General features: G+C 51.9%; 2 protein-coding genes across 30 annotated transcripts in view; one reads left to right on the forward strand and one right to left on the reverse strand.

Moving 5' to 3' along the window:
- FMNL3 (formin like 3) overlaps positions 1-16993 on the forward strand; it is a 65754-nt gene extending 48761 nt beyond the window's left edge. Inside the window, exons 6-27 of one of the 5 annotated variants that reach the window (XM_032143911.2) lie at positions 2814-2966; positions 4215-4323; positions 4818-4894; positions 5222-5315; positions 6726-6800; positions 7404-7514; positions 7834-7980; positions 8378-8479; positions 9494-9773; positions 10248-10316; positions 10406-10530; positions 10827-11029; positions 11782-12016; positions 12169-12237; positions 12368-12448; positions 12549-12678; positions 13353-13513; positions 13851-13952; positions 14287-14379; positions 14647-14770; positions 14902-15016; positions 15751-16993. In XM_032143911.2, the coding sequence (XP_031999802.1) occupies positions 2814-2966; positions 4215-4323; positions 4818-4894; positions 5222-5315; positions 6726-6800; positions 7404-7514; positions 7834-7980; positions 8378-8479; positions 9494-9773; positions 10248-10316; positions 10406-10530; positions 10827-11029; positions 11782-12016; positions 12169-12237; positions 12368-12448; positions 12549-12678; positions 13353-13513; positions 13851-13952; positions 14287-14379; positions 14647-14770; positions 14902-14993 (2632 nt within the window). In that variant the 3' untranslated portion in view covers positions 14994-15016; positions 15751-16993. Of the gene's footprint in view, positions 1-2813; positions 2967-4214; positions 4324-4817; positions 4895-5221; positions 5316-6725; positions 6801-7403; positions 7515-7830; positions 7981-8377; positions 8480-9493; positions 9774-10247; positions 10317-10405; positions 10531-10826; positions 11030-11781; positions 12017-12168; positions 12238-12367; positions 12449-12548; positions 12679-13352; positions 13514-13850; positions 13953-14286; positions 14380-14646; positions 14771-14901; positions 15017-15750 lie in introns of all 5 variants that reach the window. The other 4 variants (XM_032143909.2, XM_032143910.2, XM_032143913.2 and 1 more) reach the window with 4 other exon arrangements.
- Positions 16985-26661, reverse strand: part of PRPF40B (pre-mRNA processing factor 40 homolog B) — a 67794-nt gene continuing 58117 nt past the window's right edge. For 18 of the 25 annotated variants that reach the window (XM_032143921.2, XM_058433451.1, XM_058433457.1 and 15 more), the window contains 14 exons: positions 26376-26540; positions 26166-26274; positions 25646-25796; positions 24789-24922; positions 24049-24163; positions 23809-23900; positions 19610-19726; positions 19263-19400; positions 18960-19055; positions 18619-18708; positions 18240-18414; positions 17897-17958; positions 17646-17789; positions 16985-17550 (listed from right to left, as the gene is read on the reverse strand). In XM_032143921.2, the coding sequence (XP_031999812.1) occupies positions 17458-17550; positions 17646-17789; positions 17897-17958; positions 18240-18414; positions 18619-18708; positions 18960-19055; positions 19263-19400; positions 19610-19726; positions 23809-23900; positions 24049-24163; positions 24789-24922; positions 25646-25796; positions 26166-26274; positions 26376-26540 (1681 nt within the window). In that variant the 3' untranslated portion in view covers positions 16985-17457. The remainder of the gene's footprint in view (positions 17551-17645; positions 17790-17896; positions 17959-18239; positions 18415-18618; positions 18709-18959; positions 19056-19262; positions 19401-19609; positions 19727-23808; positions 23901-24048; positions 24164-24788; positions 24923-25645; positions 25797-26165; positions 26275-26375; positions 26541-26661) is intronic. The other 7 variants (XM_058433441.1, XM_058433458.1, XM_032143917.2 and 4 more) reach the window with 1 other exon arrangement.

The following is a 26661-nucleotide window of genomic DNA, read 5'->3' on the forward strand; positions in this document are numbered from 1 at the left end:
AGGTGGCCTGGTATAGTGGAAGGAATGAGGGCTCTTGAGTCAGACAAAGCTGGGTTTGGGTTTCAGTTCTGTTATTTACTATCTGTGTGACTTCAAAGCAAGTTTGTATCTTCTTCTGTGAAAGGAGATCCACATTCCAGGGTTGTTGTGAAAATTAGATGATAACGTGTGTTAAAGCACTTAGTATTGTTTGGAACATACCGGGTCTGTATTGTGGTAGCAGATCTATTGTTAATTTCATTATTATTATTTAAAGTGGCATACCCTACCACAATTACCTGAATATATGGAATTACATAATAAACACAATGACCAACACATTTAGACTTACACCTAAGACAGGTCAGCCTTAGGGAGACCAATCTTCCCAGTTTGCCCATAACTTTCCCTAGTTTTCCCCAGCGTCCCAGGAAACTCCTCCATCCTAGGACTTAGCCCTAACATTTTTTTGAGACAAGGTCTTGCTGAGTTGCCCAGGCTGGAGTGCAGTGGCCTGATCTTGGCTCACTGCAGGCTTGACTTTGTGGGCTCAAGCAGTCCTCCTGCCTCAGTCCTGCCTCAGCCTTGCTGAGTAGCTGGGACCACAGGTGTATACCACCACGCTTAGCTAACTTTTTGTGTGTTTTTAGTAGGGACGGGGTTTCACCATGCTGCCCAGGCTGGCCTCGAACTCCTGGGCTCAAGCCACCCACCCTGCCTTGGCCTTCCAAAGTGCTGGGATTGCAGGTGTGAGCCGCTGCTCCCAACCAGTTTCCACTTTTCTAACTACTGTCCTTGCCCCCTTGGCCATTCTCGTTTGTCCAGCAGGTCTTCAGTGTCATCTCCTTAGGAATTTGATGCTTCATCTATGTTCAGCACCTCTCACCTTTTCCAGGTTATCTTGTTAAAACCAAGAGTGGCCCACTTTGCATTCTTGTCTCAGCAGAAGTCATACCTCATGTGATTCTCTTATCTCTTAAAAAAAATCTTTTTATAGAAAGAAATGAAAAACATTTGGTGAAATAATTTTTCTTAAAAAATTCAGAGCTTTAGTAAAAAATGTAGCTCATTTTTCCAAATAAGCCTATTTCTCTTACTTGAAAAGCAAACAAATTCCAGCCGCCCTAAACCAAGAGTACCCTGGAACCTCAGTACTGTCCTCAGTAGTGTCCATGGCAGTACCTTTGATTCTGTTTTTAAAAAAGAAGGACTTTGTGTGGGGGAGAGAGTGTGTGTTTTAGGAAGGATTGAGAGGGAAAGGGTGAGGCTAAATAGAGTTGGAGTGAAGATATAATTGTTTGTAAACTGCATATACCAGTACAAGAGGATACAGTGTTACTGATGGAATCAGCAAGCTGTTTCCCTGTCAGGAGGTTCCTCTGATGTCTACTTGAGAGCCCCATTAAACACCTCCTGATCATGAGAACACTAAAGCCTGCTCCCACTTCCTTTGGAACATTCTGACATCCGTAAATATCCCTTCCTATTCCAGAAAGCCTCAACCTCTGTGCCTTTGACCCCATATCTGAGCAGAATGCTTCTTGGGGGAGAAGAACCTGTAAGAGATGCTCCCTTAGTCTTTAATGACCTACATGGAGGAAGAGGACAAGAAGGAGGAGAGGGACTGTTTCTCAGAGGGGTATATCCTGAAGTGAGGATGATAAGAGAGGAGTCCCTGTGAGTTTGTGGTCTTGGCCATCTTCCTTGTCCTGGCCACGTTGACAAACTGCTGACAGTTGGCTGGGCGCAGTGGCTCGCACATGTAATCCCAGAGCTTTGGGAGGCCAAGATGAGAGATTGCTTGAGCCCAGGAGTTTTAAGACCAGCCTCGGTAACATAGCAAGACTCCATCTCTACAAGAAAATTTTAAAAAATTAGCCAGGCATGGTGGCACGCACCTGTAGTCCCAGCTACTCAGGAGGCTGAGGCTGGAGGATTGCTTAAGCCCAGGAGTTAGAGGTTACAGTGAGCCATGACTGTGCCACTGTATTCCAGCCTGGGCCACAGAGTGAGACTCTGTCTCTTAAAAAAATAATAATAATTGCCGATGGTGGAAGACATCTGTTCCAGGAGCAGAAAGTGACAAACCATTCAACTCCTGCAGAGGCTAGACTACGGGACCCTGGTCCACAATCTCAACTTGTAATTTCTTCCCCCAGGGAAACTGAAGCCCAGGGAGCCTGTATACCTGAAAAACCTAGAAACCTCAAGTAGCCAGAACCATAGAGAACCTGGTCATTAAAACCCAGTGCTAAGATGGGGCAGTGGTGCTCCTCCAAACAATAAAGGACTGTCCCACTCTGGGTTTGCCAGAACCCCCTTTCCCTTCCATTCAGTCCTGCCATCCAGAATCAAAGCACTGAAAGGCACTTTGGTTGCTGGCATTTGCCAACTAGCAAGACCTGCAGTTGGCCCATTCCCCACGATTCCCTCTATGGGGCAGATTCTTCATGGGGAGCCACAGCTTCCTGGAGATGTCCCATCTAAGCTGGGAGTGCAGAAAGACTGCCAGCTCCTGAGTGGCCCATGGGGAGGACACTCCTGGAATTTCCTGGCCGGTGGGGAGCAGAGGACTTGGCCTCCATCAGCTTCCCATCTCCTTAGACTCCCCTCCTGGTTGCTGCCTGTGCTTCTGCTGCTGCTGTTCTGTGTTAGTGGCTCTTCCAGCTAGGATCAGGTCTCTGCTGCCCAGTTCTGCTTTCTCTCCCTGCTACCCCTGCTGCTTGTTGCCCTAGAGGCCTGAAGGGTGGGGGTGGGCTCGCGGGGGGCCTTGGCACTGAATTTCTCCTGTGTATGTGCCTGTGTGTGCGCATGTGTGTCCTTTCATGCTCCAGGTTTGACTTTGAGGGTCTGGAGAGTGGTGACGATGGTGCATTTGACAAACTCCGGTCCTGGAGCAGGTCAATCGAGGACCTGCAGCCACCCAGCGCCCTGTCGGCCCCCTTCACCAACAGCCTCGCTCGCTCTGCGCGCCAGTCTGTGCTCCGGTATGTGTGCTCTTGCTCTGCCCGCCTGCCTCCCACCCTACCCTTCAGTGCAGGTCTCGGGTTCAGCGGTGAGTGCTCATGCTCCTCCCTCCACTCTTGCTTCCAGGCTCAGCTCTCTTGCCCTCTGCCTGCCAGTCTGTCTCTGGTCTGTCCTCTCTGTCTCCTTGACTCTGCCCAGCGGTCTGTCCTGGGTAAGTACATGGTCTCAGCTGCACTCACCCCACGTGGGGTTCCAGCTCTCCCCATTCCTCACCCCTCTCTGGGGGAGCCCTTCATTCCTCTCACTCTGCCATTCCTTCTGGGTCTCTTGAGCAGGGCACGTCTCATACAGGTCCGTGGCCTTCACTGGGTGATCCAGCTCCTACTCTCATTCTGTTTCCCTCTAGTTCTTCACTCTGCCCCTTTAGCTGCTTGGAGACCAGCTCCCACCCAACCTGGCTGCCCCTCTCATTCCCTTCACCTCTTCCTTCAGGCCTTTCTCTCTGAGGCTGCCACATGCTCATTTGTCTGCGTGTCTTAAGAGCCACCCTGCCTGGAGGTAGGTGGATGGACTGGATGACTTCTCAGAGCCCCTTCCTACTCTGGGAGGCTTTCTTTTGGGTCCGATGGCCCTTTCCTTGGTTTCTGTCTCTCTTGTGGCCATGCTTTCCTCCTAGTCTCCTTTGGGTTGTGTCCCTTGGACACTGTTGATTATTCTTGTCATGCATGAGCAGATACTATATGTGTCTCCTCCCTTTTCCATGAAACATCACTGAGAGGGTAGAGGGGTGGTGCAAAGCCAGACATAGGCCTGTGGCCCAACCGAAGCCTTTAGGGGTCGGCTCTGCCTTTTCTGTGATATAGAAGTTGGATGGGAGCCATGACGCTCTTGTCCCACAGATTGTGCAGAAGGTGCAGCAACTGGAAGTGGGTGGAGGGAATGCTCAAATGACTGTCTCTGGAGCCATCTCAGGGACTAGGAAGGCCTACACAACTACTATTTGTATTTTGAAGGATCTCTAGGGTTGGGGCATTGGTTATAAAGCCGGGATCCTGAGTAGTTGCTGACAAAGGTCTGTTTAAGGACGTGAAAACAGGCTGACCACCCTGCCTCCTGCACCCTGTCCCTCTTGGCTGTTGGTACGAGGTGCTATTCCCTATTTTTTGCCACTGCTAAGGGGCAGCTTGCTGTCTGGGTGATGGTGAGTGCCCCTAGATGCTTCACCGGCAGCCTCAGCTCCCACCTGACTGCCTGGCCCATCTCCCCAGGTATAGCACTCTCCCTGGGCGCAGGGCCCTGAAGAACTCCCGCCTAGTGAGCCAGAAGGATGACGTCCACGTCTGTATCCTTTGTCTCAGAGCCATCATGAACTATCAGGTAAGGGGGAAGCACTAGCCATAGGTTCTCTACGTCTTCTGCCTCATCTGCAAAACCAGGAGAGCTAGGAGGGCACCAGCTTATAAAAGACAGGTTTGCTGGCCGGGCGCGGTGGCTCACGCCTGTAATCCCAGCACTTTGGGAGGCCGAGGCGGGCGGATCAGGAGGTCAGGAGATCGAGACCATCCTGGCTAACACAGTGAAAACCCCGTCTCTACTAAAAATACAAAAAAATTAGCCGGGCGTGGTGGCGGGCGCCTGTAGTCCCAGCTACTTGGGAGGCTGAGGCAGGAGAATGGCGTGAACCCGGGAGGTGGAGCTTGCAGTGAGCCGAGATCGCGCCACCGCACTTCAGCCTGGGCAACAGAGCAAGACTCCGTCTCAAAAAAAAAAAAAAAAAGACAGTTTTGCTGGTGGGCCTACGGTCAAGGAGATTGGCTGGGCTCTCCCTTCCCCACCGTCAAGGTCCCCTCCTTCTGTCCTTTCCCTTGCAGTATGGATTCAACCTGGTCATGTCCCACCCCCATGCTGTCAATGAGATTGCACTTAGCCTAAATAACAAGAATCCAAGGTGAGTTCCTTCCCTCCCCTTTCCTCCCCACTCTGTCCAGGGCTCTGGAGATCTGTAAACCATGTATTCCTGACAAGTTCTGCCTGGCCTTGGAGTCCTGTCAGAGCCTTGGTTTGGCCCCCTCATCTCTGCTGGAGGAGAAGTGTCCCTGGCTCTCCTCTGGTCTACACAGCTTAGTAAGGGAGCAAGCCCTCTTTTTCCCACCCTCTCTCCTCACCACTGAGGCTTTCTCCGCTCTCCAATAGGACTTAACCCAGTCAGGGAAGTGAACTGTGTAGTTGTCAGGATGGGGAGTTAGGGTGTTAATCTTCCTTCTTCACCCCTTAGGACCAAAGCCCTTGTCTTAGAGCTTCTGGCAGCTGTGTGTTTGGTGCGAGGAGGTCACGAAATCATCCTTGCTGCCTTTGACAATTTCAAAGAGGTCAGTCTTGGCTTCGTGTGTGTGTGTGTGTTTGTGGGGGAGAAGGCAGGGAGCTGGGTAGGTAAGCACCATTTCCTGTGATCTGCAATGATTTTTAACATCCCAATGCTTGGCTAAGCAGCCTCTCTCCTGAACTCCCACTATTTTTAAAACCAGAACTTTAGTCTTACTAGATCTTCAGGCCAGGAAACCTCCTGATTGGCCAGCTAAAGATACCCTCAGCTAGCTGAGGGCTATAGTCCAATGGTCCTAGTTGGGCCCTGCATCCAAATCACCTAAGGAGCTTGTTAAAAGTACAGATCCCTGTGCTCTAGTTCATACCCACTGGAGGCCTGAGTATATGTACTTAAGTGACTCCCCAGATGGGAGTCTGATGCAGTGAACCCATTGGTAGAACCCAAAGCACATGTGTTTTGAAATGGAAGGAGAAGGTAAGCAAGGATGTCTCCTGGTTTGTTGGCTGTTATTGGTGAGGGGAGAAGGAACTCCTGTGTGGAATTTCCCCCAGCCCCTGGGCCTGCCTCTGAAACCCCTGTCTACTTGAACATAGGATTCTTCAACATCCAGCCACAGCTGGTGGTCCCACCCCTTCCTCTTCTTTGGACCTCTTCCCTAGCATCCATTGTTCAAGCCAGGAAACGGCTCTTCCTCCTTGAAGCCCAGAGGCTCAGAGGAGCCTCTAGACCCCTCTCAGAGAGGGCTTTCCTGTACACTGGCCCTTCCCCTGCATCCCACTAGGACTGCAGCCTCCTGTCTCAGCCATGGCCTTCCTCCCGTCCTCCTTCTTTCCCTCCTTCCTTTAGTAACTTGGCAGCATCAGACCCCTATGTTTCTTCTTGGCCTATCCCCAGAGGCACCTAAAGCCCAGCTTAAGGGCACAGGCTTTACTGAATTCCCTCAGCAATTTGGTGGGGGACCACAGACCCAGAGCCAGATTGCAGGTCCCAGTTTTATTTTCTTTTTTGAGATGGAGTGTCACTCTGTGGCCAGGCTGGACTGCAGTGGCACAATCTCAGCTCACTGGAACTTCCACCTCCCAGGTTCAAGCGATTCTTCTGCCTCTGCCTCTCAAGTAGCTGGGACTACAGGCATGTGCCACCACGCCTGGCTAATTTTTGTATTTTGAGTAGAGATGGGGTTTCACCATGTTGGCCAGGCTGTTCTTGAACTCCTGACCTCAGGTGATCTGCCCACCTCGGCCTCCCAAAGTGCTGGGATTATAGATGTAAGCCACCGCGCCCAGCCCCAGGTTTTCTTTTATAGTGTCCAGAATGGCCTATTTCATGTATAGAGTTGTGGTTAAGCTTGGTCTGAACCAGTCCTTTGCCATGATGCTCCTAGGAGCCAGAGCACAGGGGCTTGGGTTCTGCATGGAGCAGATCCTTTCACTGAGAAAGTTTGCTCATTCAGGTATGCAAGGAGCTGCACCGCTTTGAGAAGCTGATGGAATATTTCCGGAATGAGGACAGCAACATTGACTTCATGGTGAGGAACTGGGCCTGGGTCCAGCACATACCCACCAGGGCTGTGTGTTCCTTGACAACAGGGGTGAGGCCAACAGTGTATCTTGATATTCCATGTAGAGCCCAGAATGATTCTATTCAGCAGATGCTTCTTGTCCACCTGCCCACCCCAGCGAGCTCTTAGAAACTTCAGGACATCATTTGTGTATATCAGATCACCTCCTTTTCCTCTTTTCTGTGGCCTTTTTGTCCTTGAATTGGATCCTTTTTGAGCTGCCCTCCCTTTTCCTGAGCTCTTCCTCTAGCTTCTCTTCCCCTCAGTGCAGGGTCTTCGGCTAGGTGAGGTTGTCTCGAGGAATACCTGCTGATGTACAAAGGAAATCAGATAGCTGTATCTTCACTTACATCTGTTTTTCATGTAATTTACTTGTCTTTATACACTGAATATTAAATGACATTTTTAAAATTAAAATACTCTTATTGCCCCCATAAAGACTTAACTCTTTAATTGACTCCCTATAATTACCCACATGATGATGATATTCTAACAGCCACCTATCCTCCTGGTCTCTTGGCTCTCCTCTGCCCTTCCTGTTGCTGCTTCTCTGGGCCTCCTCTTCTTCAGGTGGCCTGCATGCAGTTCATCAACATCGTGGTGCACTCGGTAGAGGACATGAACTTCCGGGTCCACCTGCAGTATGAGTTTACCAAGCTGGGGCTAGAGGAGTTCCTGCAGGTGAGCCTGTTGGGGTCCTTGTAAGGTGAGGTGCTTTGGGATCAGTTTAGCCATATCACAAATGATTTTTCTTTTATAAGTGCCTAGTCCTTGATGCTCCTGGGACTCTGCCTGTCTTCTGTAGCCTGGGACTCAGGACCTCTGCAGATAACTCCCCAGTCAGGCAGCTCCATGGGGCAAGAATCTGACATGGCCTGCCGCAGGAACTCTTTGGGAAGTGGTGGCGAAGGGGGATGAGGACTAAGACTTTCTCAGAAAGTTCCCCTGATGATCTGCCTGCTCCTACAACTACTCCTACTCTCTGCTTTTCCCCCAGAAGTCAAGGCACACAGAGAGCGAGAAGCTGCAGGTGCAGATTCAGGCATATCTGGACAACGTGTTTGATGTCGGGGGTTTGTTGGAGGATGCTGAGACCAAGAATGTAGCCCTGGAGAAGGTGGAGGAGTTGGAGGAGCATGTGTCCCATGTAGGTGGTCTTCCTTAGCCTGCCAGAGCCACTGTTGATGGAAGCTCAAGTTACCAGGAATCCTGAGCTGACCCATTTGCCTCCAGGTTGAGTGCCAGGGAGGCTTTAGAACCCACCAGGGCTCTCAAGAGCATACTCAGGCCTGAGCCACTGGATCATCCACCAGTTGGAACACACACCGACCTCCAGGGCTGGGCATGAGGTGGCATTGGTCTTGAGACAGTCAGAATGTGGCCTTTGTCTTGTATCTGTTATTGGAATATAAGGGAACCACCTGACTAAGCTGCCTTTGTGGCCTTGTGTTGAGGGGCCGGATTCAGGTCTTGACTAGGGTTCAGGCTGTGCTGAGTGCCCAGGCTTTAGGGCCAGCACAGAACCTGCCCTTCCTGTTGTGCAGCTCACAGAGAAGCTTCTGGACCTAGAGAATGAAAACATGATGCGGGTGGCAGAGCTAGAGAAGCAGCTGCTGCAACGGGAGAAGGAACTAGAGAGCATCAAGGTACAAGTACTCTGGGGAAGGCAGTCCCTGACTGATCCTGGGCTCCAGGGCCTTGGGGTTCTGCTTTTTTCCCTGAATCATATCAAGTTCTCTAGGATTTAGATCTTGATTCACCCTTGAGGTACTCAGGTGTGAGTGGGCTGATGATTTCACCCCATTTTTTTTAGTTGGAGAGGAAAGGTGGGGCCAGTGTGAGCCAGACACACACATAAGAGGGTGGGAACAGCTGGGGCACCCACGAGCATTCTGGAGTTCCAACCCAGGGCTCCTCCTACCAGCCCATCCCATTGATTTTTCTCCCCTCTACCCCCATGTTCCTCCCCCAGCCATGTTTAATGAGCAGGGGCAGAGTGACTAAGTGCTCTGTGTATTAGGATGTCCACCAGGTATCCTAAGTTGGCAGGGCAGGTGCTCTTCATATTTCATTATCTTCTGTATTTTCTCCTGACTTTTTGTTCATTATAAAGTCATGCCCCCATCCTACTTTCTCTTTCAGAAGAATATATGCTGGCTCTGTTGAGCTCAATATGTATCTGCCCAGCTTCTGCTGAGCATTGTATTGGGAGCTATGGAGGATACAGAGATGGTTAAGACAGGGTCTTGTTTATGGGGGGCTTCCAATTGAGCCATTATACAAGGCCAAGTGAAATTAAAGCAAAATGAGGCCCAAAACGTTATGGAGAGAGCAGCTATGTCAGACCGGTGGTAGATTAAGGAGAGTTTCACAGGGGCAACCTTTTTTCCTGGGCTTTGAGGGGTCCGTGCAGTGAGAATTGGCTGGAGCAGAGAGGACACTTCAGGGTGCCAGCGGAGGGAGGCAGCTTCTGCTTGCCTCTTTTGTTTTGCTGCCTTCCAGCTTCCCCATTCCCCCACCTGGGTTTCTGCCACTCTGAGCCTCTGAGTACCCTCACAGAGACCCTAGTTAAGAGAACCCTGGGTAGGAATTCTCACTCTTAGGGGCAATGACTATGCCTTTAGCCCACTTTTCCCTTAATGGTGCTGTCTGCCTGCCAGGAGACATACGAGAACACAAGCCACCAGGTACACACTCTGCGGAGGCTCATTAAAGAGAAGGAGGAGGCCTTCCAGCGTCGATGCCATTTGGAGCCAAGTGTCCGGGGCCTGGAGTCTGTGGACAGTGAGGCCCTGGCCAGAGTAGGCCCTGCAGAGCTGAGTGAGGGCATGCCACCCTCCGACCTGGACCTTCTGGCTCCAGCCCCACCCCCTGAGGAGGTCCTGCCTCTTCCTCCACCACCAGCTCCGCCCTTGCCCCCTCCACCTCCCCCGTTACCAGGTAACCACGACCCCTGGGAGCCAACAGGGGCAGCGTCTTTGTGAGGACCAAAACTGTAGTCAGCAGTGTCTTCCTCAGGGAGAAACTGGGAAAATGGCATCATCTGAGGACTGAGGGGGATATAAAATCAGGGTGAGGGAGGGCTGGAATCTGAGGGAAGCTCAAGTTATCAGCACATGGATGCCCAAAGGCAGATGTGGACCTGTTTTAAGGATCATAAAGATGTTGCTCCCAATTCCTTTGAAGACAGCCAAGGAGAGGCTCAGACTGTAGCCATAGAAACTGGGTCAGAGACCAGCAACAACTGCCCTGTCAGAGTTAGATTTCTGGGAGCAGCTTGAGCAGAGTTCATGTAGGCTCCTTCTCTGAGTTTTTTTTTTAAACTCTCAGAGAAGGTGGGACAGGCAGAGGGGAGGGAAGCCTATGAAGAGTCTCTTGACGCCTGGGTCACTGTGTCATTTCTTCTTCCCCCAGACAAGTGTCCCCCAGCCCCACCTCTCCCTGGTGCTGCCCCCTCTGTGGTGTTGACAGTGGGTCTGTCAGGTGAGTATCCCCAGGGCTCTGGGCAGGGCTGGTGGGACCAGGGGTGTGTGTCCCTGGCCCCCGTGTCACTGATCCTCCTTCCAAATTAGCCATTCGAATTAAGAAACCTATCAAGACCAAGTTCCGGCTGCCTGTCTTCAACTGGACAGCACTGAAACCCAACCAGATCAGTGGCACTGTCTTCAGCGAACTTGATGATGAGAAGATCTTGGAGGTAACAGGGCCTGGGGTCCAGAGGGGTAAGGTTGAGGGCTAGGGACCTGGTTGCCTTTTGAGGAGATTCTGGTCTTAGAAAAGCCATCAGACATGGTGAGGCCAGGCTTAGCTCCACGAACCCTTCATTCTTGAGTGTATGTATATTTCTAGTTGTGTCAACAACACTTTATTTGTGTTTGTATTCAGGAAATATTCCAGAGTGACAGAGCTCTGGGCCAATGCTGGGTGGGCTGTCAGGAGGTCCTCCACTAGTATGAGGCTACAGCGTTTTCCTTGCTCATCTATTCCTGCCAGGACCTGGATCTTGATAAGTTTGAAGAATTATTCAAGACAAAAGCGCAGGGCCCTGCCCTTGACCTCATCTGCTCCAAAAACAAGACAGCGCAAAAAGCTGCCAGCAAGGTGACTCTGTTGGAAGCCAATCGTGCCAAGAACCTGGCCATCACCCTACGCAAGGCTGGCCGCTCCGCTGAGGAGATCTGCAGGGCCATTCATACGTGAGGCTCCCACTGACCTGGCCCTGGTCCCTAGTCTGTTGGCAACCCAGTTCTCCACCCAGGAGCCTGGGTTTCCCTAGATTCCAGGTCATCTGACAGAACTCCCTCACACCCCCTAGTCATCCACTGGCTTGGCTAGAATTTACTGCATCTGTGCTGGCAGTTCTGCCCAGACCTTCACCCAGGGAGCTCTCAGTCTGTTGGGAACAGTGCAGTAACACTGAATGATACTACCAGGATGGCAGAAGTATACAGGCAGCTTTGGGAGAATAGGGAGGTTCATGTAGCTGAGCTTGGTGATGAATGAGGGAAGCCTTTCCAGAGGAGGTAATGTCTCAACTGGGACCTGAAGAAAATACATGAGATAGTCCAGTTCAGGGCCTGGAGGGAGAAGCATAGTGCCTTGGGTACTAAAAATTGAATCTGGCTTTAGTGTAGGGAGCGGAGCAGGAGGAGAAGGTAGAGAGTTGGGCAGAAGTCTTGCAGGCTGGGCCTGGTAAGCCATGCTCAGGTGTTTGGACTTCACCCTAGGTACAGTGGGAGTACATCAAAGGGCTTATTAAACAGGAGCATGGAATGTTCCCCTAGAATCATTGCTGGTGCTGTGACAGATGATGCAATGGGTCCTTTGCCTTTGGCTGTGTTCTGTGTACAGTCCCCTGTCCAGTTCTTCTAGGAACTTGGAGAATAAAAGGGATGAGGGAAAATGTGGAGAGATGTGAGAACTGAGGTGGTCCCTCCCTCCTCCACAGGTTTGACTTGCAGACACTACCGGTGGACTTCGTGGAGTGCCTGATGCGCTTCCTGCCCACAGAGGCTGAGGTAAAGCTGCTGCGGCAATATGAGCGTGAGCGGCAGCCCCTGGAGGAGTTGGCAGCCGAGGACCGCTTCATGCTGCTCTTCAGCAAGGTGGAACGGCTGACCCAACGAATGGCTGGCATGGCCTTCCTGGGGAACTTCCAGGATAACCTGCAGATGCTCACACCGGTACAGTCCTCACCCAACTCATGGTTCTGGACAGCTGTCCCTCCACCCTCCATCTGCTAGTCACCTCCCCTGCCCTTCCAGTCCTTCTGACCCCTCCCTGTCTTTCCCCCATCTCAGCCTGGGGTTACTTCAGTGTTCATATTGTCCTACAGCAACTCAATGCCATCATTGCGGCGTCCGCTTCCGTCAAGTCTTCACAGAAGCTGAAGCAGATGTTGGAGGTGGGAAGAGGTTGTGAACAGGGGTGCTGGGGGTTCTCAGGTCCTAGGTGGGTGCCTGGGGCTATACAGAGAGGAAGAAGGAGCCTTCAGGACCTGAGCCTGACCTGCCTCCCACACATTCTTTGGACAGATCATACTTGCACTGGGGAACTACATGAACAGCAGCAAGCGGGGAGCTGTGTATGGCTTCAAGCTTCAGAGCCTGGATCTGGTAAGATGGTGAAGGCAGCGTGGGCCAGGAAGCCTGGGGGGCAGCAGTTGTGGAGCCAGAGTGCTTAGCTTTTATGCACTGCCCTCACCCTCTCTCCTAGCTGTTGGATACCAAGTCCACTGACCGGAAGATGACACTGCTTCATTTCATCGCCTTGACGGTGAAGGAGAAATACCCAGACCTGGCTAACTTCTGGCATGAGCTGCACTTTGTTGAGAAGGCTGCAGCAGGTGAGGAGAGCCTGGCTGGGTGGGCCTGCCCTCACATCCAGCCCGGGACAATTCCCGGGAAGCTGAGGAGAGAGAACACTTGGGTCCATTTGTTTCTGGCTTTTGTTATCTTCTTTCTGACCACTTCAAAGCTTTCCGCTGGAGCCTTACGCAGGGGCCACTCCAGAGGGAGCCTTCCTCCAGGCGCCAGGCCTGGCCCAGCCCAGCCCTTCCCAGCTAGGTACAGTGGGAGCAGGAACAAGAAGGGGAGCAGTCGCTCTTTGCTCCCAGCTCCCTCAAGCTGGCCCCAGAGGTCTTGGGTTTGTGTATAATGTATGTGAAGTGCTTAGAAAAAAAATGATAAAGCTCTCTATAGACATGAAGTAGCTGTTATTTCTGCCCCACCCATGAATGCTAGCGCAGGCCTGAGGCAGTTTCATTTTGGAGACCAGCAGTCTCTGTGGCTTGCCTGCCTTTGCTACTGTGTTCTTTGGGGTCACAAGCTCAGTTTCCATTCCATTCCCTCCCCCTGTGAGGGATCAGCTAGCTTGGTGTGTACTTCCTTATGTCCATACAGGTATGTGAACCTGAGTGAGCCCATGCTGAGGGGGAGGGCCAGAGTTTGATACAGCTCTGGGCTGGGAGGTGGGCATGCCAGGCCCTAGGCATTCCTCAGCCAGGCTTTTGGTGACCAGTGTCCCTGGAGAACGTGCTGCTGGACGTGAAGGAGCTGGGCCGGGGCATGGAGCTGATTCGGCGTGAGTGCAGCATCCATGACAACAGCGTCCTCCGGAACTTTCTCAGTACCAACGAAGGCAAACTAGACAAGCTCCAGCGGGATGCCAAGACGGCTGAGGCAAGCACAGGGTGCAGGCGGTGGGAGCAACCAGGGCCGAGGCACCAGGCCCCTCTAGGTGGCCCTAGTTCTATTTTTTTTTTTTTTTAAATCAAGCAGCTGGCTGGCTACATGTAGGGGAGAGAGAGCACTTTGGGAGTGGCAGGCAGCTGCCTCTGGAGACTCATACTCGGGAGCTTTGGGAGCCCCAGGTTCTCTCCAGCTCACAGGGGCCTGGGTGCTTGGTTTTCCTCCCTTTGGCCCTGGGCTCTGCTTTCTGCAGGCCTCTCATCTGTGGTGTGGGAGCTGGGCTGATCCTTCCCACCAGGGTGACCCATTCTGCCCACCCCTTCCCCAGGAGGCCTACAATGCAGTTGTGCGCTACTTTGGCGAGAGTCCCAAGACTACACCTCCTTCTGTATTCTTCCCAGTATTTGTCCGATTCATTCGTTCTTACAAGGTAAGCTGCAGAGAGCTTTTTCAGAAGTTTGGTTGAGAGAAAACTGGCTGGGGGAGAGAAGCCTGGGCTTAAAGTATGGGCCTTTTCCGACTCCTCCTCCGAGTCCTGGGAAGGGAGCGATGCAAGCTGGTGACAGGCCTCTTAGCTGTGAACTGGTGGGCAGGGTGGGGCCCAGGACCTTCCTGTCATTGTTTAGGGCAGGAAGTGCCCCTCCAGAGGGTGGCCACCTGGAGTTAGCGGGTCCCACTGCCACCCACTCTCCACCTCAGTGTCAGCCCCTCCCCTCACCGTCTGTGAGCCTCATTCCCCACCCCCCATCTTCCATGGCTCTTAGGAAGCAGAACAAGAGAATGAAGCCCGCAAGAAGCAGGAGGAGGTAATGCGGGAGAAGCAGCTGGCTCAGGAAGCCAAGAAACTGGATGCCAAGGTGGGTGGGACCAAGAGCTGGGGCCTGGAGGACGACAAGGCAAAAGAGTGGGGGCTGGGGGTCGGAAGGCTAGAGGAGATGAAAATTTGGAGTGGACAGACCACCCAGAGGGCCAGTGGGCTGGCATCCAGAGGGATGGAGGGAGGGCCTTTGGGGATTCCTAGCAGTGCACAAGCAGTGGCATCCTCAGACTGCACCTTGGGGCAGGAACCAGTCCCACATTAGGTTAGTGATGACTTCCTTCCCCCTCCACATTCTTGGCCCTAGACCCCATCCCAGCGGAACAAGTGGCAACAGCAGGAGTTAATAGCAGAGTTGAGGCGGCGCCAGGCCAAGGAACACCGGCCTGTTTATGAGGGGAAGGATGGTACCATCGAGGACATCATCACAGGTGGGGCCCTTTTCACTCCCTGGGGCCTGGCCATTGCACCCAGCTCCCAAAGCTCAACCTAACCCCTTGGGCTCTCCTCCCACTCCACCCCCCATGAGGCCTGACCACTGTGTCTCTCTCCTGGGCCACAGTGCTGAAGAGTGTCCCTTTCACGGCCCGTACTGCCAAGCGGGGCTCACGCTTCTTCTGTGATGCAGCCCACCATGATGAGTCAAACTGTTAGCCCCCAAGGCTGGGGCCTGAAAGGTACTGGGCACCGCAGCTGCCCCCTCTGCATGCCCGTCTCCCAGGATTCCTGCTGGAGACCACAGGCACCTCCTTTCCTGCATGACTTGCAATCACCCTCTGGCAGCCTCCCAGCAATGGGGACACATACTTCTTGCACGCCCCATGCTCTGAGAAGCGTGGCATATCCCCTGCATGTGTCCTTAGGGAAGTGGTCTCTCTCCCACTAATGCTGTCCTGGCTTCTACTAAGACCCAGTGGGTAGGGAGTCGCCAGGCCAGTGTTGAGGACAGGCCAGAGCAGGCAAGACCAAGCCTACGGTTCTGATCTTTGAGGCTGAGGTTGAGGGTCCATTCCCAGGCCTAAGGAACCCTTCCCCACGGTTCTCTTCTCATAAGAGCTCTGGTAGTACCTTCTGACCAGGAGGTATCCGATGTCCCTTAATCTGTTTCCTGACATCCAGTCAGCCTGGGGTCTTTTCCTAGTTTCTGGCTCTTTCTGAATGCATCTACCTTGTCTCTCTCCACTGCCCAGTGGCCTCTAGTCACCCCAACCTGATCCTCTGAAATGCAAAGCCCAGCAATCTCCCCAACCAGCAATCTCCCCAACTGGGTACCCCTCAAGCCTTATCTAAGCCTCCTGTTTATCTGCCTCACCACTGGCTCCTCCCTGGCCCTACCTGTGGGGCTGCTCTTGAGGGCACTGTCCTGGCTCAGCCTCCCATCCTGTTCACAGGTCTCTCTCTTCCCCCGCAGGCCTCCACTGCCAGCCTATGGTTGTTCGCCACCAAGCCAGGAGTGCTGCACCGCCCAGTGGTCCCCCTCGGGCTCCAGGCCCCCACTGAGACCCTCTCGGAGGCAGAAGCACTTCAGCCCTCAGAGTCCCACAAGTCCAACCAATGGACCTGGAATTGGCCAAGGGCCCAGGAGAGGACTGTGTTGCTCTCTCAACCATGTCCACCCCAGCTCTTGAGGCTGGATCTTTCTACTTGTGCCACTATGGGCACTAGGTCTGTAGGTCCCTGGTGCTTCCAGTACTGCACTTTGCCCCCAAGGTCTTTGACTTCATTTCCTGAAGGGTCACCAAGGGTCAGCTCAGGGCTAGGAAAAACCATTTCCAGCCTTAGCCTAAACAGGGCACATAGATCTCTCTCCCACTAGAGCCCAGAGGGATGAGAGGAGAGAGCAACTGTTGTTTCATTTTTTTTCCCTTCCTTTTTGCAGGCCCATGGTCAGCTCTGGTCTAGACGTATCTAGGCTTAGGGAGCCCTGGGACCCTGTCAGTCTCAGTTCATCTCTTACCAGGAGCAAGGCCCTCTGAAGCATGGGCCGTGCCAGCTGTGCCCTAGTGATAAGGGTAAGAGGAGAGATGTCAGGCTCACTGCTCTTCTCTGCCCATTTCATTCTAGGCTCACACTGTTCTTGTCAAGGTGGGCAGAAGAGCAGAGGTTTTCTCTGCACCAACCACTCTGCAGATGGCTGGAGAAGGGGTGTGCCAACTCTTCACCTTCTTTCCTCAGCTACGGGTTTTGTTTTTTTTTTTTTTTTTGGCAGGGGACAAGGAGCATGGTGGTCTTGGCTGACTATTTGCTTACCTTCCTGCTTCTCCTCTGCCCCTGGAAGGGAATGTGGGGACCCACTTTTTTGTACATGTACCACCTCCCTTTCCTCTTGTACATAAACCTCAGACTCTCCCCCTCTCAACAAAGGCTTGATGCACCAGGCCTGACTTTGTCTCCTCTTTCTGAGCTTAGGGGGCTACGGTGGCCATTTAGTCTGACCTGGGCCATGGGGATAGAAAAGAAATCTTTGGGGCACTGCATCTATTTCGGAGGAGATGAGATCAGAACTCTGGGGAAAAGGAGAACCAGCTGGGTGGGCTCTAGCCACACAAAGGGAAGCAGGCCTGCCATGAGACACTAGTGCCCTCTGCTGGGCATGTGTCCAGTCCCCAGCCTGCCCCAGTAGCACATGGAAAAGAGTCACTGGCCATGTTATAAATACTGTTATTTAAAAAACAAAAAACAAAACACACGTACATTAGGTCCTGGGTGGAGGAAGAAGTGGTGGAGCCTCAGGGCCAGGGCAGGCAGGAGCAGGCACTGATGCTAGAGAGTGATGACCCTGCCCTCTGCCACCCAGGCGGTGTCCAACAGCCTGTGACTCTTCCCTGGAGACCACTTCTCTCACACTTTTATCTACTGGCATCACCCACCCCACATGGCATATACCACCCATCTCTGGTCTGGGGCTGAGGGCAAGGACTGCACTAGTCCAGGGAGTAGGGGACCCTTGAACACCAAGAGCAACCTTGAGAGGTGCCAACAATGGTGTGCTGGGGGTGGGGTTACTTTAGAAAAAGTGGACACAGACCAGACTAAGGAAGAAGTCTGAGGCAGACGGTGAGGGTGGCCCAGGAGTCATGGCCTCACACAGACCCGAGGCAGAGAACAGCTCATTGGGTCACTGGTGATCGTCCAGCTGCTGTAGGAGTGTCCGCCGCCGCCTCTCCAGCTCACCCTCACTCAGCTCACTTTCTGACGTGTCCCAGCCTGTCTGTTGGAGCAAAGGCACAGTTCACCCTTAGCCTGCACTGAGGGCCTTGGGGGCTTGACCAGCGTGCTGACTGGCCTAGGGCCCCCGCCCCTCACCTTCTCCTTCTTGATTCCAAAGCCTGGGGAACGGTTAGGATGCTCTGCCTGCTGCAGCTCCCTGTCCTTGTCCTGTTCTTGTTCTTTCTCATCGCTCTCCTTGCCAGCTTTCTCCTCAGGGTCTGTCTCACTCTCAGGACTGTTCTGTAAGAGTCCAGAGTCCACCTCCTCAGTTCCTGTGGATAGCCCGGGAGGCAGGTAGAACAGAGCTCACAAATAGCAGGGGCTTAGGCAGAAGTTCCTTCACTCACCGACTTGTGTCTTCTCTTCTTAGTTTTCTTTTTTGGTTTCTTGGCTTTCCGAAAGCCATGATCTGGAGATAGATAGAAAAATCCCTACTAAGTCCCAACAGGAGAAAGGCTCTTTTTCTCTGTTCATTCTTCACAGGCAGGAACCTCATGTTCTGAGGAAGTCTTAAGTCCAGTTTTCCTTCTCCAGCTTCTTGCTTGGGCAGGTAGAGGAAGTTTCTTTCTACTTCCACAGGTGCAGCCCTCCCAATCCAGTCTACCCTCAAAGGAGCTGGGGCTTGTGAAGGGCATCCTCCCAGTCTGGGACAACAGTTCTCCAGCTTCTAGGCTCATAGCAACTGCTTACCTGCTCCAAGAAGATGGGAGGAAGGGGAGCCCCGTCCTCCAAGGGCAGCACCCCCACTTTCAACTGAATCAAGTGAGGAAGAGGGCTCAGAGCCTGACTCTGAGGGGTTCCGCCTCCTCCGCTTGGGGGGCCGGAGAGATGGTGGGGGCAGCTCCTCTTCTTCTGACTCAGAGCCCTGGGCAGATCAGCAGATACATGTCAATACAGAGGTTCTCTGCCCTCCAGAAGCCCTTGTCTGGGAATTCGAGAGAGGACGACGACCCAGGGCCAAAGGAATCCTCAAATTTCCCTCCAAGAGAGATTGTAAGGGGAAAACAAAGTGTTTATTTCCCCAAAACAACCCAGCTGCACCCCATGTCCTTTCTACCCGCTTACTCACTGAGGGTGAGTGGGAACGCTTGCGATGGTGCTTCTTGCCTTTCCTGCTATGCTTTCGGCCTTTGGTGTGGAGGTGCTGGCATTCAGTCTGCTAGAGGCAGAGGAAGAAGGGTGAGGACAGCACCAGACTTAGCCCCAGGAAGTATCCTACCTCCTAAAGTCTGGCTTTGCCTCCCCTTCTCAGGCTAGAGCCTTCTGCCTATCCCAGGGATCCTCAGGCCTCCCCTTCCGTAGCTGGCCAGGAGTGCCCTAAGGGTAAGAGGGAGGCCACTGAGGTCTCTGTTGAACTGATCTAATGAGTTCAAGGGCCTGAGGCAGATCCAGAGGACAAGCCTGCCTCACCTCCAGCACCTGTAGGAACTCCCGGAAGAGCCGGATCCGCTCCGACTCCAGGGTGATCTGCTCAAAGGCTGAGTCACACACAAAACGCTCACGGACCTTGAACGAGGAGAGCACTGCTGATCAGACTAGGCCCCGCTCAGCCTGGCCTGGACACCGCCATGAGCACAGGGCAGGGCTGGGGCAGAGAAAGGAAGGGAACTGGAGCTGGCCCAGGGCTGTGACGTGACTGGGGTGGGCCCTCAGTGGTGAAGCACCGCTGCCCTCAGGCTTGAGGGGTGCTTGGGGCCAGGCTACGCTCCTGACCTCTTCCCAGGCAGTGCCTAGCTCCAGAGCAGGCACAGCCTGCCTCAGCATGCTTCGAAAGGCAGCTTCCCTGCGCCGCATCCTGCGTGCCTCCTCCTTTTCCCGTTCCCTCTCCCGTGCCTCTGCTTTCTCCAGCAGCTGAGGAAAGAAGGGACACGGAACAGGGTCACCCAGGAGGGTGGATGCCAGGTCCCACTCAGGCATACCTTAGGAGGTAGAAAGTTAGGGTCTGGGCTTCTACCACCATCCCCTGAATTGGGAATATAGTCAGTGGGACAGTGAGAAGGAATGGAACAAGACACGGATGATTTAGAGAACTGAGCCCCACTCCCTGCCCAGCCCCTCACACTATTGAAGGTCAGCTTGATGTTGCCTGCGTCCAGTGCAGCAGCCCTCTTGTCAAAGCTTATGACGTGGGCGAAGTCCTCAAAGGCTGTGTTCACCTCCACGCAGAAGCCCCGGTCCTGTGGGTACAGCCGTGCATGAAGCAGGGGCACCACGTGCCTGAGGCCAAAGCTGGCAGGCAGAGTGGTCATACTACAGATGGTCGAGAAGGCCCTTGCCTCCAGAAGAGATCCACAGGACTGTGATATGCATTAGAAACCAAGTTATCCAAGTCCTCATCCCTTGACAATTAAGCCCCCATGCCTACCCTTGGTTTGGATGTCACACAGAGCTGAAGGGGTTGGGAGATGTCTCCCAACTGCTGATTAATGCTGAGTTTCTCAAAATTAACTTTTGTTCCTTTGGCTTAAAGCTCCGGCCCCAGCTGGGCCCTCCTGCTGCTCAGCAGTGCTTCCATGCATTCTCAATCAGCATTTGCTGGCCCCTACCCTTTGGCTCTATTTACTGAGTGCTTACTGTGTACCAGGTACCACGATGAGTGTTTCACACATTATCTCATTTAATCCTCTTGGTTCTACATTTAAGAATAGGTCCTAGTATCCTAATTTTACACAGAAGGAGAAACCAAGGTTCAGAGAAACTAGAGCACTTGCCCAAGGTCTCACAGCTGATAAATGGCTGGGCAAGAACCCTACCCTGGGGGGTCTCTCTATCCCCAAAGTCTGTGCTTTCAAGCACCACACCCACCCAGATGACTTAGTCCATGGCAGAAATGGAGGCCACCAGGTGTGCAGCTCCCCACCAATACTAAAAACATTTCCACAGGCCAGGCTCTATGCTTCTCATTTAGGCCTCATAACATTCCAGTGAAGCAGAGGCTTAGAAAAGTGATCTCAGTTGGCCTAAGATGACATGAGTGGTAAATGAAGCCACTGGAGTTCAAAGTCTGGCTCTCACGTCAGTTAAGCACAGGCCAGATTCCCTTCCTCTCCCTCCACATAGCTCTCACCTCCTCTGGCCTTTTTGCTGATGGCAGAGGTGTGTTCCTCTTGCTTCTTTCCAAGGGTACTTCCTCAACCCTGCTCCAGTCCTTATCAACACAGCATTCATTCTCAGGAAATTGAAAGCTCCAAGTCACCCTCATTACTGGCTCCTTCCATCAAGCAGACACCTCACCTAACCTGGAACATCCTTTCCGCCATGCTCTCCCCTTCAAGCTAACTACCTCTGCTCTTTTCCTTTGTTTCAAAACCTCTTGAAATGCAGCAGAAAGGAAAAGGAATAAACATTTACTGAGAACCTATTAGACACTTTACAAATGTTATTTAATTCTCACAACCTGACCTACGAATTATCCCTGATTTACAGGTGAGCAAACAGGCTCAGAGACACGGAACTTACGGAGGTCTCAGAGCCAATAAGCAACCAGGAGTTATCTGACTCTAAAACGTGTGCTACCCCCATGCCCCCTCCATGACTACTCTCCCAAAGGTTGCTTGTGTCTACTAGCCAAATCCAAGGCCGCCTTCTTGGTCCTCACTCATCTGGTCCTCAGTGCCTCTACCATTTACTTCTTCAACACTCCCCTCTCCAGGTCACCCCCTCTCTGACCTCTTTTATTACTTCTCTTGCATATGCATGTTCCTGAGAACAGCACTTAGTCCTCTTTCACTACCCAATCTGTACTCCCTAGCAATCTCATCCTTCTTCTCTCCTGATTTTCAAACTCATCCTAGACTGGATATTTCAGACACTTAAAATTCAACAGATCTCAAGAGAATATATTTCTCATGAGCATCCTCCATGGATCTCCCTGACCCGGATCTGTCTGCCTGCTCTAAGTCCAGGGCTCTTTGCATTATCCTATGGGATGAGAGGCACCATCATGGTCTGCCTGGCTGTGGAAAGCAAGAGGGATTCCTGGGCTCATCTGCCCTCCATAGGCAGGAACCCAAATGGGGAAAGAGGAAGGGAACTGTATAAAAAAGTTGCTTTCTCAGGTTGTGTGGAGAGACAGGACTCAGTGAGGATAGGCCCCTACAGGCCTATCAACCAGCCACTCTGTGGCTAAAAGTTAATTGTCCAATAAAATTTAGCTATCCCAGGATAAGGCATTTCTGCTTTATACGATTATTCTGTTTTAAAATATATTTGCTTTGAGAGTAATTCCCCAAATAGAATTCCTATTTTCTACAGCCCTGCTCTTGTTTTATCTTTATCAATAGTTCCATCATCCACTGCCCTGACACCTCTGATTCCTTCCTTTCCCTCCATTTCACAAAATCTATCAATTCTACTTAGTGACTCTATCCCACTGGTGTTAAATTCTCCCTTTTTTTTTTTAAACAGCAGAAACAGTTTATTAAAATAGAAATCTTATGTAGAACCTCTATGCATAAAAAAGATTCAAGCTGCTTCACTTGAAAACAGGAAGCAGCACCAAATCCCCCCACACTCAATTCCAACCCTTGCTCGTCTCAAGGCACCTACACAGAAACCCAGAGTGTCTCAGAACAGCTGGAGCACTACAGCCTGCTCTCTTCTGCTGTCCCCGCCGCCCCCGGCTAGGATCACCTCCTACCAACATTCCTGCACCGCCTACTGACTTTTCTCCCTGCTCACCCTCTACTATCCCTCTAACCCAGCTCCTGGCATCTAGTGCTTCTTGGGACTTTTGTACCAAGTGGCCCCAACAGTAGGAGAGAGGTCTGGGGATAAGTGAGAAGAATGTGACTATTTGAATTGCCACTATCAGTTTTAGTAACTTGAGGCTTCAAGAACTGCTCTACCTAGCGCCACCACCTTCCCTAAGGACATAAGTATGTACTCTAAACTGAAAGGTTCTGCTATACACCATCTAATCTAATCATTCCCCGGTTCCTCATTACTTACGAGAAAAAAATCCAAATTTCTTATTTTAGCATTCAAGGCACTTTACATGCAGGGCTCTACTTCCAAGCTGGGGCATGTGGTTCCAGAGAAAGAGGATACCTCAGGACAGTATGATACATCTTACCTAATGGTAAGTAATTTAAAATATTAAATTTATATTAAATAGAGAGGTAATATGGTGTTAAAATGCAACACCTACATGAATTTGTAAGGCAAAACAGTACTTCAAAGAAATATATGTGCAGTGAGACATTTCTAGCTTTATTTCCAGATCCCTTTCAACCCAGGTAGCATTTAATCTCTGTAATTAGGTGTACTCTGGTGGAACATTCACCATTTTTTAGATGAGGAAACAGGGTCAGAAAGGTCAAGTGACCTGTCCAAGGTCACACAACTATCAAGCAGTTAAGCTAGACTTTTACTGTAGGCAGTCTGCCTCCAGTCCTGCTCCTAACCACTGTACTGTATTATCTCCTCAAATGCATTAGAATTTTCACTTCCATAAAGAAATATGCTCTTTGTTTTTTTCTTTTGGAACACAAGGTTTAGTCCATCACTCACTCACTTTTCCACTTTTGATAAGATGTAAATACTGAGAACTATTTCTCTTCTCCAGTAGAAGAAGAGCAACAGGCCATGTGTGATGGTAAATGGCAGCTGACACTTGTGACAGTATCAAGAAGGCACTAAGGAATGGTGAGAAGGATGACTTGCCCTTTCTAAAGTGGCATCTCAGCTTGAGTCTGCAGAATGCCTTGCAAATTCAGCTCAATGCTGCTAGATAATCCATATTGACAAGAGAAGCTAAAGATTCAGATTTTCTATGTGAAGTTTCCTGGTTTTAAAATGTTAGCAACAAATTCCAAATTTTTAGAGAACACTGTATAGGCCAGAAAGAACAATCTGTGTGCTACCAGTTTACAATTAGCTATGCTTCTTCCTCCTCAGACCTGGCATGCCCTTTCCACCCCCTTGCCTTTGCTCTTAGTACCCTGTGTACACTCCAACCTCTTCCACCTACTCATTTCTAAATGCGCAGTTCAAATGTTCTTCAGATTCCTGTCTCTGTAATAACACTTGCCCCTTTGTATAACAGTTCTCATATATATCTTCCTATTAGACCATGAGCTCCTGTGGGTAGAAGTTGTGTATTCATTACTGTATCCCTAGTGTGCAGTAAAGGATCACAGTAGATATCTGCTGAACCAAGCTGTAATGCTCCTGCAAAACAGGACTTATCAGGGAGTCCTCTGCAGGGAGCGTGCCCTGCATCCATCCTGTACCCATCCATAACCCCAGCCTCCCTCACCTTAAGGATATCCTTAATGATCTTCTTTTCATCATGGAATCGTGCCTTCAACTCCTCCACATAGAACTTGAACAAGTCCAGAGGGGTGGAGCCTGCAAGGAGGGAGGGAGGGGGGCCTGGCGGGCGGCAGCTTCCCAAGGCCTGGGGGCTGTGCCGAGGACAGGACCCAGGAGTAGGGGGTGCAGAGAGGCTGGCAGGGCGGGAAGCCAGGCCAGAGAACAGGGAGCCTGGCTGCCTTACCCGGCTGGCCCAGCATGTTGGCAAAGCGGACATCGGTGCTGACTGCTGGATATAGCTCCATCCAGGTGGACATAGAGTGCAGCTGCCCTGTCTCATGCAGCTCGTCCAGGAAGGTCTGAGCAGGGAGAGGCCAGTTATAGAGAGAGTGAGACAAGGAGAGAGGCAGGGCCACAGAATGAGGGGGAAGAGAGGGAATGGCAGAGGAAGAGGCAGGGACAATCAAGATTAAGGAAATGCAGGCAAGAGAGGCAGAGATGAAGAGATGCAGATGGAAGGCTGAGAACAATGCAAAAAGAGAGAATGTAAATACACAGAGAGGGACAGAACAAAAAAGTGAGAACAAGCCGGTCCCAGGAGGCAAAGAAACAGAAACCTGCCTGCAGTAACCCCTAGCACTACCACCACCACTGCCACCCTGAAGCTGAGGGAATAAACTCTGCCTGTCGGGGGCCCCACCAAGGGAAATAAACATGGCCTAGCTGCCAAGTCGTGCCTGTAGGGTGCTCTCTGCTGGCAGTTTCTGGATGGTGCATACATCTAGTCTCCCTAGAAGAGCACGGTCCAGAATTGAGGAGGTACAGCAGAAACAGACTGCAGGCAGAGAGAGGTCTCATGGAGCTTGGACAGGGCTAGGCACAGAAAGAACAGGCAGCCTATCCAGAAGGGGGCAGGGAATGGGTGAAGAGGTTGTGCTCTAGGGCAGAGCCGAGCTCTGATCTAGAAAAGGACAGCGAAGATACCTGGAAGGCCTCCCGATTCTTGCGTTGTTGGCGTCGCTCCCGAAGCCGGGCCCGCTCCCGTTCCTCCTCCTCTTCCCTCTCCAAAGCTCGGATGTGCTCCTCGAAACAGATCAGTGCGTCTTCCTTGTCCATGTCTAAAGACAGGCAGTAGGTTCAGCGGGCATTGTCCCAGCAGGACACCCTCTCAGACCCCAGCACCCCTAATGTTTCAACGATGCTGTCCTACAGGTGCTAGGGATACCCAGGGTGGTGGGGGAAGGGTCTGGAGGGGGCTTTGTGGGAGCAGCCACTGGAATGGTAGTTCTTAAGAGGGGATCATTAATTGTATAAGAATAAATGAGCAAGTATTTAGCTCTTGTGATTCAGTTATTAGAAGCCATAACATGAAACCAGTTATCTTGGGATCTGAGGTTTCACATCTTAGGGAACTGGGAATCAATCAGGCTTTGATGCAATTTCAGAAAGTGAATTTGAGTATCATCAGTGATTACAGGCCAACAACAGTCTATTGTAACACGTGACCAGTTAAGGCCTGTAGTGCTATGATGCTTTAAGATCATATTCACATGAGCTAAAATCATCATTGACATCTCTAGGGCTTAAGATTCCTATCCCAGAGCTCCTCCTCCAAGGACACAAAACGTCTAGGCCAACAGTGGACCCCAGAGGGAGGGGTGTCCTGAAACATTCTGGTATCCCCGGAGTCCAGAGAGGTACAAGGACTGGGTGAGTGTTGAGTACTCCTAGGGTGTCTGGGAGGGCAGAAGGTACAGGGGAGTGGGGTGAGGCAGACTCTGGGGTCCCAGGTCCAGTAAGGAAAGGGAAAGGGATAGCTGCGACTGGAGGCCCAGGCTTACTCTGCAGCTGATGGTCCTGAGCAAAGCTGGGGTTATCCATGAGGTACTGCTGGGCCTGGGACCACGTGGTTTGGAAGTTGACACTACTCATCCCATCCAGGATGCTCTTTAGGGCCTGGATATTGCGGCGCCGGAGCTGCTTGGCCTGTTCCTAGGGAGCCACAGGATCAGGGTGAGGCCGGGCAGGCCAGAGCTACCCAAGTAGGCCTGGGCAGAGGAGGACCTGGGGAAAGGTAGCTAGGGAACCCTAGGAAGAAGGCCATACTCAAGACTTTCATGTCTCAGGGAAGGGGAGGGAGTACATGTTACAGACCCATCTCTCAGAGACTCCTCCTCCCTGCTACACCCAGGACTATAGGCCCAGAGCAGAAATGAGATGTGCAAGTCCCATACCAGCTTCCAAGTCAGAAGCTGGGACACTGGGGAAATAGAGAAGTAAATGGCTAGGGTCCATAACAAAGCAAAGACAAGGAAAGTCCAGGATGAGATGGGCTGAAGGATCCTGCCCAGGGACCATTACCTTCTCCTTCTTGGCCAGGAAGAAGAGGACATCATCATAAACCTCTTTTCGATCCCTCTCAGGGACCACAGCCCAGACCTCCAGCTCCCCAAAGGTCTGTTCTGCCCGCCTGTGGAGCATATAAGCTGTGAGTAGGTAGACAGAGAACAGAGACCCTGGACCTTTGTGTTCTCAGGGTTCCCAAGCCCCAGCCCAGCCTGGCCCCCTGACCGGTAGCGGGTGGTGGAGGTCATGCGTTCATGCTGCTCCAGGAAATGCTGCAGGGTCTGCTTGGCCTCTTTGGCCCTTAGCCGGGCTTCCTCCTTCTCCTCCTTCTCCCGCTGCGCCTTGTAGGCATTGAATGCCTGCTTTTTTTCACTCAGTTTAGGCAAGGCACTGGGATAGAGGGTAGGAGTGGGGTGGGGATAGAGAAGTCACCCTGAACCACCCTGCACGGCCCACACTGGAGGGTCATGAGACACTGCAGGCTGCAGGGGCTCCAAGGGCACAGATGTCT

The sequence above is a fragment of the Hylobates moloch genome, unplaced genomic scaffold (assembly GCF_009828535.3).
Source record: "Hylobates moloch isolate HMO894 unplaced genomic scaffold, HMol_V3 SCAFFOLD_22, whole genome shotgun sequence".
Taxonomy (NCBI): domain Eukaryota; kingdom Metazoa; phylum Chordata; class Mammalia; order Primates; family Hylobatidae; genus Hylobates; species Hylobates moloch.